This window comes from Liolophura sinensis, chromosome 8 (genome assembly GCF_032854445.1).
Source record: "Liolophura sinensis isolate JHLJ2023 chromosome 8, CUHK_Ljap_v2, whole genome shotgun sequence".
In the NCBI taxonomy this organism is placed as follows: Eukaryota; Metazoa; Mollusca; class Polyplacophora; order Chitonida; family Chitonidae; genus Liolophura; species Liolophura sinensis.
In genome coordinates this window covers 25,463,101-25,473,492 of record NC_088302.1, presented here as the reverse complement: position 1 = coordinate 25,473,492, position 10,392 = coordinate 25,463,101, and the positions used below count along the sequence as shown (strand labels likewise).

The window sequence follows — 10,392 nt, the reverse complement described above, 5'->3', positions numbered from 1 at the left end:
CCCGGGTCGGGTCATGTCAAAGCCTTTAAAAATAGTATTTGTTGCTGCTTGGTACTCAGCCCTGAGAGTTTAGAGCAAGGTAACAGTACTAGCTGGCCTGGTGTGAGTATTTTGCGACTGGGTGGGGTGAATGCCGCCTTCGGTATCATACTTTAGTGGCGGCAGTACTTTGGCAGCATGAACTCGTCCTGCCACAAGAAGACACATTATATCTACACACACATAATGACCCCTCGTCGTCACTTGACTTAAACATAGTTAAGTTCGAACTAAAAAGCAAAGTGTACATACATATTTTACCTGGTCCCTTTTTCCAAAAGAGACAGTAGTTTAACTTGTAGTGCTGTAACTCAGCCCAAGTATTCAACGGTCAAGAAGGCCTAGTGCCTAAATATATCTTGCTCAGTCGCTGAGAAAGCGGCCATGAACATGTTGATCTAGGTTGACCGTATAAATCTGTATCTTCATGTGCCAGCGGGATACAGCAACGCCAAGGGACATCACTCGCACCCTTGTGCGACACCTTGCTTCCTGGCAGAAATTTAAAACTTTTGATAAACTTCCTGGTATAAAGCCGCAGACTGCACGTATCACTGCGTAACTGGGTTGGAGTGTTTTGTAGTCGGCCGTTTGAGTTCTGGAAATCAAGATCACCACGCAAAAATTTTGAACCCTTTTATTAACAACAGAAATAGTATATATGCAAATACTTATACAGTCCCTTCGATATGGTGTCAAACCAAAGAACAACTATTCAGATACTTACATTCTGTGGAAGCCCTAATATGAATTATAGCTATTATATACATAGCAGAAACATAACTCATAAACACATGCTTATTAAATTGCACTAATCGTACCCCGCGATTGCGACATTAAGTCAGTGAGTGAGTGAGTGCTTGGGGTTTAACGTCGTACTCAACAATTTTTCAGTCATATGACGATGAAGGAATCCATAGGGTGCATGTACGTGTAATGTGCCTCCTTGTTGCAGGACGGATTTCCACCGCTCTTTATTTAGTGCTTCTTCAATGAGACGACTTACCGAAGGCAAATAAGCGGCCCCGCCAGAGCCATAATACTGATACGGGTCAAACAGTCGTTGCACTATTCCCTTCATGCTGAAAGCCAAGCGAGGAAGTTACAACTTCCTGTTTTAAAGTCTTAGGTGTGACTCGATCAAGGATTGATCCTGGATCTACCGGCATTAAGTCAGTGGAATTATCATGTACATGCACGTGATGAAAGTTGAAATTGTGCTCCAGGAAGTTTGGTTTCCTCCATCCACAATGCCGATCGTTTTCATAAAAAGTGCAAAGGTTTGAGTTTACATTGCGTGTTGTATATTAAGCAAAATACAAAGAGCTGGAAGTCAGGTTTCGTTTTAATTTACAAATATCCTTATTGTCAAGTCTGATGAAGCATATTGCCTCTTTGGCAGCATTTCACTTTACAACGGCTCTGATGTCATGGCCTTCCAAGTCTACAAATCACAAAATATAAGATCTAACTCTCTGCAATCTGCTTGCATTTAAGCGGTGCCACCTAAAGACTCCCAAAACATAGTCTGAGGAGTTACAGGTCGAGGAATATGGCCCGCTCGACCCATGACCAGTAATATATTTATTTAATTTATTTGATTGAAACTTTCTGCCCTACTCAGAAGTCAGTCACTGGGTGTAGGTCCCACCGATAAACCAGCGTAAACCACCGATCTTTTGCAAGTTTCGGACGATCTCTTTTAGATGTGACGTAAATCATACGCACACCCTGTCGGTGAAAGAAAAGTGGTCTTTTAGGGACAGGAGATACAGAGGCCCACAAGCAGCAAGACCGGAGGAATCTACAAAATTCCCTGCCCAAGGCCGGCTTTGAACTCATGGCTTTTCATGGGTCAATGACAATGATCTGATGTGAACTGTGATGCATGTAAAACGTTAGACGTATATACACCAGTCAGATGAGTAAATACCTGAATCTTGGATGGGTTAAAAAAATCTTTATTGATACAAGGAATATTGCAATAAACTTTACTGTTAATTTATATTATTACTGTTTCATGGAGCATTTATATAAACTCAAAGAATATATCACCAGAACAGATTATTTTTTTTAAAATATTCTGATGTTGAGATACCAGTAATGGCTTGAACTACGCGTTTAATTACTTCACTTCCTAGATCTTTATGGAACCTTGTTAGAGCGCGGTTATTTGATTTTTGACATGACTTTCACGCAGTAAACCGGAGTATTTCGCTTAGAGGACGGCAACCAGCATAATGGTGGGAGACAGAGCCCGGGGGAAACCCCACGACCATTTACAGGTTCTTGGCAGGCCTGGAGAGGAATCCAGCATGAGCTGGTTTTGAATACACAGCTCTCGTATTGGTGAGGGGCTCCTGGGTTCTTGTGCTGCTCTAAAGAGCTGGGTTAAGATGCTTCGGACACACACGAGAGTATGTTTTAATCCTAGCCCCGGGCAAGACATGGAGATTTATGTCACCATTATCCTCGTAACTATGGCGAATACCAGCATGATGACGCACGATGACACAAAGCCACACGGCTGTGTTACAATTCATGTCATACTAGGCTACACAAGCTGCTTCAGTCAAAGGCTTTCCACACGATGTTGCACAGTGGACACTTAGACGAGGCTATGCAGTGGTGTTTCAATGGATATCCAGACGAGGCTATACAGTGGTGTTTCAATGGAAATCTAGACGATACGATTTTGCGCAGCGGATATCCAAAAGAGGCTACCCAATTGCGTTTAGGCCAATGTCTATCCATACGATGTTGCGCAGCGGTGTTTCATTGCAGATCCAAAAGAGGTAGATAGTGTGGATTTTAGTGAATAGCTATCCATACGATGTTAGAAATGCTTTATTCAATAAAACAGGCTAATTCAGAATTTCCATTTCTGTTTGTTTCTGTTTCTTCTGCTTGGTAGAACTATTCGTTCTGTACAGGTTCTCAAGATCAGCCAATGTCTGGGGCAAGTCTTTACCCCGAGTTTCCGGAAGTAGGGGACATGACAAGGCTACCAGAAGACAAAATCCGCCAAACACGGCGGCCGGCAACCAAGGTACCTCACGGGACTGCAAAAGGCAAATGTTTAGGGTGCGCATGTTCAAAGCAATTAATAAGAAACGTTAAACCTTGAAACTAGTCTTTGTTCTAACATACAACTTATGGGACTATAATCTACATTAATAATAGTACCGTGGGCTTAGCTTTCACATTACACTTTGTAAAAACTGTGTAAAACACAGGTGAAACATATGAGATGTAGACGGGGAAAAGTTTATATCTATTTTAACTGGTTGGTATAAACCCCATGCTGCCAAAAGCCTCGTGAAATCTACATCACACCATCCAGAACAAGAAAGCGGGCACCGTGAATTCCCGAAACTGACGATAATCATACGGGCAATGATATATATATATATATATATATATATATATATATATATATATATGAAAATATGGGATATGCTAACTATAATCCTTATGTTCCTTATAAGTAATTTGCATTGTTTATTTCACGTGTATTTATATCATTGCCCGTATGATTATCGTCAGTTCGGGAATTTACTGCTCACATCATGCCAAGCTTGACGTCGTCTCATAGTGAAACATCCTTGAGAAAACTGAGTCATTCTGTAAAAAAATTATGGATGAGAACCAGTCAGCACGGTGCCCGCTTTCTTGTTCTGGACGGTGTGATGTAGCTCATCAGTAGTCATGTCATTCGCCATTACTGTTGTTCCCCCTATAACCACAAGTAAAAATGAATAAAGAAGCCACACTGGCTTTGACAAAAGAAAACCATAATGATTTAGTTGTTTGATTTTTATACACTGTACCAATGAACATTTCGTTTATATACAATGGGGTATATCCTCAACCATCTGCTGGTTGCTGACAGAACTTCCTACATACGACCGGAGAAGAAACCAGCATCAGCTGGACTTGAACTCACAGCGATGGCATTGTTGACAGGCTCCTTGGTTAGTGTGCTGCGTTAAGATGCTAGCAACTCTGACAAGGATTCACTCATGTAGTTACATCTATGCAATTACTTACTAGTGTTGCAGCGAACGGAGACAGAAGTCCTCCTATGCGAGATGCTATGCTCACTACCCCGATCCCCAAAGACCTGTAGTAGAATCACAGAACCGGTATAGTTTAAAAGACACTCCAACTTGATTAATCTTACAGGTATGTTCTAAAGATACGTCACTATATGACAAGGCACAAACATCTGTTTTCACACCGACTTGAACTAATATATCATTGTTTAACATAGTTGAGTATGATTTAACGCCAGTTTCATCAAAAACATTTTTCATGCTCTTTAAAAACGATTGTGTATAAATTGGCACATCCACAATGATATGCGTATCAGCGGTACACACACGTATACACAAGTCACTGTGGATATATGTTACATGAATTACACAGTTTGTGTACTGCTAGTACACAAAATAATGTGGATGTGCATTTTTGCCACAATACTAGTACCACTAGTACACAGTAGTTTTTAGAGAGTATCACGACAGTATCTTCTTGTAGTGGGCCAGTCCCCATGTTATAGCCCGGCGCAAGTACACTATACAGACACCCTAGTCAATTTATTCAAGCCTGGCCAACAAGTGTTTGATTTATCTTTCCTGCCAGTAAACCTCAAGCGATTGAAGTATGGAGATTACCAATTCACTCCAACCCAGTACAACACCCCATGTGAACACGCGTTTTGTTTAACACATCTAGATTCTATTGACCCTCAGGTGTGGAAATACCAAAATTACTAATTGTCAAGTCGAACCCTTTTCCTCTCGGTCACCGCCGTACAATAAATGTAGTTACCACTGATATCGTCACCCTCTACCCCCAACCTACCGGCCTGGATAGCACAGTTGGTAGAGCGTCCGCTTCAGGACCGGTAGATCCAGGATCAATCCTTGATCGAGTCACACCTAAGACTTTAAAAGAGGAAGTTGTAACTTCCTCGCTTGGCGTTCGGCATGAAGGGGATAGTGCAACGACTGGTTGACCCGTATCAGTATAATGGCTCGGGCGGGGCGTCTTACTTGCCTTCGGTAAGTCGTCTCAGTGATGCAGCACTAAATAAAAGAGCGGTGGAAATCCGTCCTGCAACAAGGAGGCACATTTCACGTACATGCACCCTAAGGATTCCTTCGTCGTCATATGACTGAAAAATTGTTGAGTACGACGTTAAACCCCAAGCACTCACTCACTCACTCACTCTACCCCCAACCTCACCTCTTTGGGGCTTCAGGCACAGTTTGTGTGTACAGTTCTTCTGACCGTGATTTTCATCACATCTTATTCAAGGCTTCCAGGCGTGTTTGTATACAATAGGATATATAGATTTCCATACAGATTTTAAAAATGGCCATAGCTGAAAATTAAATGGAACTCACCTAATATTCGTTGGATATAACTCAGGAGTGTACATAAAGATCAAGTTGTATGTTGCCGCAATACTAAATTTTCCCAGCATTATTACACTGGTAAGTGCTATGTATCCTGCATAGCTATCTGAAAGACAATTCAAGTCACTTATAAATGATACTCATTTAGATCACATTTTATCTTTCCTCAAAAACTTCTAAAAAGAGACATGTCCCAAAACACGCTACAAGGTTCCCTCTTCACTTACATCAACGAGTTATATGTTTTTAAACGAATTTAAGCTCTATTGTAATCGTCAGGCTTATTTTAGGATGCAGCTATTCCGGCTTGAATCCTCACATATGCGTTCGAATTATTATTATTCTTTGCACTAATATCAGAAATAGGACATGTAAGAAACAAAATAGCACTGTTTTACATTTTTCAAACTTGAAAAGGCATGGCAAAAATAGCCAAAACTTTGGTATTTAGTAAACCTGTAGAATAGCTTTATCGAGTAAAAATTGGGGTGTTCTGAGTCATGTCACATGGTGGCCACGTTGGGTTGATATGAAAACATTTGGTGACTTATTTCCTGCGATGTATGCCTTTTTATTGCGATCAAATTACGAAAAACCGCAATTTCCCTCATATTTGCAGGTCACGTGACAAAAAACTGTTACTTCTGTAAAGGTGAAAATAGCTGAGTGAAAAGGGTTCATCTGTGTTAAGAAAAAGGGAAAAATTGACCAAAAGCCGATATACTAAAAAAAACAAACAAAAAAACAAACAAAACAAAAACAAAACAAAAATAATAGAACACGCATGTGAATATAATTAAACATGATTCGTCTGTTTTAGAATTATTGAATGGCACATTTCCTCAGGGCAATTTTTAAAAAAATATAAACAATAAATAATTCATCTGTTAATTGAAGCACTCTATAATCGTTATAGGATCTTAATTACATACTAGCAGTCTCATTATGATTAAATTATACTGAAATTAGCTCAGCGATCGTACGATACGCGGGACAACTACTGATAATTAGAACGGTACGTTTAATGTAAACAAAATAAGTAAATAAGTTGTTGATGATCCTTGGCTTGGCATCATTCATCCTCCAATAAAAAACAAATTTTCAGGATAATATTTTTTTTTGAGCCTTTGGTTTAATATTAAAAATAAATGTAATTGTATAGCCAAAAAGCCCTGGAAATTTTGAGACTAGTGAATTCGACTGTACAAATCTACAATAAACATGTAAAATAAAAACCTACAGCAATCAGTAGTATATATACAGAATTGTCTAACTCTGCACCTGTATATTATGTAAAAAGATTTGGAGGTTTTACACCGTTTTTAGTCGCAGAGTATATTGTGTATGTATATACCGACGGTTGATGAATATCTAGTTTATATCGCTACCGCAGATATATAGGCCTACGAAGTCGAATTCACTGATCTAAACACTTCCAGCAATTTTAGCTGTGAATTTGTAACTGTTGTTAACAGTGTACAGTCCGCTCTTCCTTTCCAGTCAAGTCCATTTCATTGTAAGTTTCCGTTGGACTGGTCCTGGTTGGTATATGTTGCAAAGCTGGTTGGGTTCCGGGTCGAGTAAAGCGGTTTCCTACATTGTTAAACTTTATCGTTCTCCACAAGCTTAATGACACTTTTTAATTTTAATTAATTTAAGTAGGTATGTAAATGATGACAATGCCCAGAAAACCTGAAACACCCATGTCAAAGGTGAAATTTACAAATACGTGTCTCATTAAGTTAACGCTTTTTAAAATGTATTTAGGCAAACACAGAAAATGTGGAAAGCAGCTATCTACCTGATGACAGGATCAATGAGCCATTTTAAATACTCAGTGTACAATGTATTTATGGCTAGGAAGATTGCATGGTTTGTAATTAAGTTGTTTGTATGTCAGTGCATAAGGACACCATTCAGTTAAATGGAAATGTAGTTGGATGGGAATGGAAATACCGGCATGATCTCTGGCTTCACTGTGTTAGCAGCTATATTTGAAATTAATTTGTTAAGAATAAGTAAAATGGACTGCTGTAGCGTTTTATTTTAAAGGAAAAAAGTCTTTCTCTTTACATCATTCTACACAGTTTTGCCGTCACAAGCAGACTTGCTTTTGTTATTAGGGATATTATAGTCTGTAAGTATAACTGTGTACAAACCTGTTGTGACGTGAATAATTGCTGCTCCTATTAGCGATAAACCAGCCAACAAGTGTAACACAATTAACACCTTCCTCCGTCCACATCTGTTGGGTGTGAAAAGTCATAAATTGCAACTGACCGTATTACCCGAAGAATGTGTACATTCATATACTGTGGTCACCATATTAAATCCTTTCCTTAGGAGACATGGTTGTAGCTAATCACATTAGTCTTCTTTCTTATGCTACCGATCGTATTATCTGAATATGTCTTTCACGTCTTAAAAGACGGCAGTATGTAGACAAAAAACCAGAACAGTGTCGACAGTGTGATAGTTGGCAAATGTAAAAATAAGACACTGGGGTACACTAGGATACGTGCTCATGTCAATGTCTTCTGAAACACCGCGATACTTGATCACATAGTGCTCTCCTGAGACATTGCGATAAGTGAACATATCATTCTTTCCTGAGGCATTTGCTATACCTGATCATATTGTTCTCTTCTGAGGCATTGTTATACCTGATCATAACGTTCTCTTCTGAGGCATTGTTATACCTGATCACATCATTCTCTTCTGAGGCACTGTTAAACATCATTATATTGTTCTATTCTAAGACTGAAAAATTTATTTGATTGATTGATTGATTGATTGGTGTTTTTTACGCTGTGCCCAAGAATATCTTACTTATACGACGGCGGCCAGCATTATGGGGGGTGGAAACCGGGCACAGCCCGGGGGAAACCCACGACCATCCGCAGGTTATTGACAGACCTTCCAACGTACGGCCCTGAGACAAAAAACCGCGATACTTGATCATATATCATTCTCTTCAGAGACGCCGCGATACTTGATCATATATCATTCTCTTCAGAGACGCCGCGATACTTGATCATATGGTTCTCTTCTGAGACATCGTTATGCCTGATCATATCGTTGTTAGAATTACTTTTGTTTATTACATTGTAATACTCATTTGTAAACCAAATCTATGATACTGTCAAATAAAAAAACGCCATATACGAAGAAAATTCTGAGAAAAAGAAAAGATTATTGAAAAACGAAGATGGGATGGAAGTGGGCCAAAAAGTGAAATTAAAAGTACATGTATATCTTACCTTAGTACAACGGGAAATAGGAGCAGGGCAGCTGGTGTCTCTGCAATGGACGAAAGGAACAAGTTGAGGTATCTGTCTCCGGACATGGTCATTGAGACCATGTAGAGTCCGACGTAAGTCAGGGCATTCGTGAACCTGGAAATACAATGGGTGGTTTTGTGTGTGGATTATGCCAGAAAATGCCTTCGCAGAGTAGACTTATATCTGCAAAGGTATGTCAAAGCTTTCCCGAGAATTATATCCTGATAAAGCTACAAAATCCGCTAACATTTCACAACATCGTACGCGATCAGGCGCAGCTGGGAACAGGGAAATTACAATATTACCATTTTAACAAATTTTGGAACGTTCTGATCATATTGATGCTTCAAGTTTCAACTGCAATATGTAGGGAAAAAGCCAAAAATTATGAACTCACCATGCAAGAAACATGACCAGTGTAATCCTCATGAGTTTTGGGTGCGTGATGAGGGCGAGTGCTGGCACGTTTGGTTCAGTTTTATCGGAGTATTCCACAGTCACACTGCGTTTTGAGTCCGTAAGTTCTTTCTCCCCGTTTGACAAAACCTCAGTCGAGTTCTCTCCCTTGTCATCTTCAGAGATATAGCGTGCAATAACTGATGTTATGTTCTCTTCGCTAATGCCATTTCGGTTGGCAGCTTTGCGGATGACTTTCACAGCCTCTTTGTTCCTTCCGTTCACCATCAGCCACCGAATGGCTTCATCAACAAACCTAAGTAAAATAAATCTTTATCGTAACATTTACAGAGATGCACATTTGTGGCAGTCTTTATTTTTTCCACCTCAAGACAAAGCCAAGCTTACCTTCAAATGGACAAAACTGCATATGCATTTACTTGTTCTGTTGCATTTTAATAAAATAAACAAATCTGGATTTATTTGATTAGCCTGATCTATTTCAACTAAATTGCTGTGATTTTAAAACATGGTCAAGTATTCGGGCCTTACATGGCTCTTTTTCCTAAAAGGTTGTTCTCTCCGCAACCGACAAATGAGGCTGTACGTATAGGTGGCATTGCAGCTTTGTTTCTCAACAAAGCTGTAACCTTACGCCGGTCTCACGTGCCAAGGCGGCGTATGCCGTCAAGATGCGGCGTCATGAGGATTAGGAAGGTGTAATGTTACAACCCCTTTGAGACAGCCACGTCCCCCCCCCCCCCCTTTTTTTTCCAGGTTTGGTTGCGACTTTACGTCAGGCAGTTACCTGGCAAAGGTTGCTGGTGCACATTGGGCTATGCGGTTTCTGACAACTGTAAACGTGACAGTCGCCGTGCGAAAGAAACAACCTTTTGTGCTGCGTTAAACAGCAGTAACATAAATCAATCAATTAATCAATCAGTCAGTCAATCAATCAATCAATCAATAAAATTAGTTGATTCTTGTAAAGCAGTCCATTGACAAATCATGTAAGGTATGGGACCTGTGTTAACTTGTTTACTTACAGGAATTCTATAATGACGTTGAGAGCTAATAGGGATAACACTAGCTGGACGTAGCGCCAGCTGTACCCCTTCATGAGGTACCCTACGGCGGGCAGGGCTAAGGTGCACACCGACCAAACAACGTTCGATATCAACGCCGCCATGGTTCTGTGTCGGGGAATGAACAGCTCCAGTGTTAATACCCATCCCACCATACCTGTGGCCTAT

The 10,392-nt window shown here is 40.0% G+C and overlaps 1 protein-coding gene across 1 annotated transcript; it reads right to left on the bottom strand.

The window, feature by feature from the left end:
- Nucleotides 1-2,903: 2,903 nt before the first annotated feature.
- Nucleotides 2,904-9,172, bottom strand: LOC135473354 (solute carrier family 22 member 15-like). The gene is made up of 7 exons (XM_064753204.1): nt 9,141-9,172; nt 8,723-8,857; nt 8,090-8,188; nt 7,622-7,707; nt 5,451-5,568; nt 4,090-4,162; nt 2,904-3,101 (listed from the first exon to the last, which is right to left on the bottom strand). Exons 1-7 carry the CDS (start codon nt 9,170-9,172, stop codon nt 2,904-2,906), a joined length of 741 nt encoding a protein of 246 aa, XP_064609274.1.
- Nucleotides 9,173-10,392: the final 1,220 nt, after the last annotated feature.

Coding starts and splice junctions, on each gene's coding strand:
- LOC135473354 (XM_064753204.1), bottom strand. CDS start 9,172: ATGAGGATTACACTGGTCATGTTTCTTGCATG. Junction 5,569..7,621: donor AATTATTCACGTCACAACAG/GTTTGTACACAG, acceptor ATTGTCTTTCAG/ATAGCTATGCAGGATACATA. Junction 4,163..5,450: donor TTATATCCAACGAATATTAG/GTGAGTTCCATT, acceptor ATTCTACTACAG/GTCTTTGGGGATCGGGGTAG.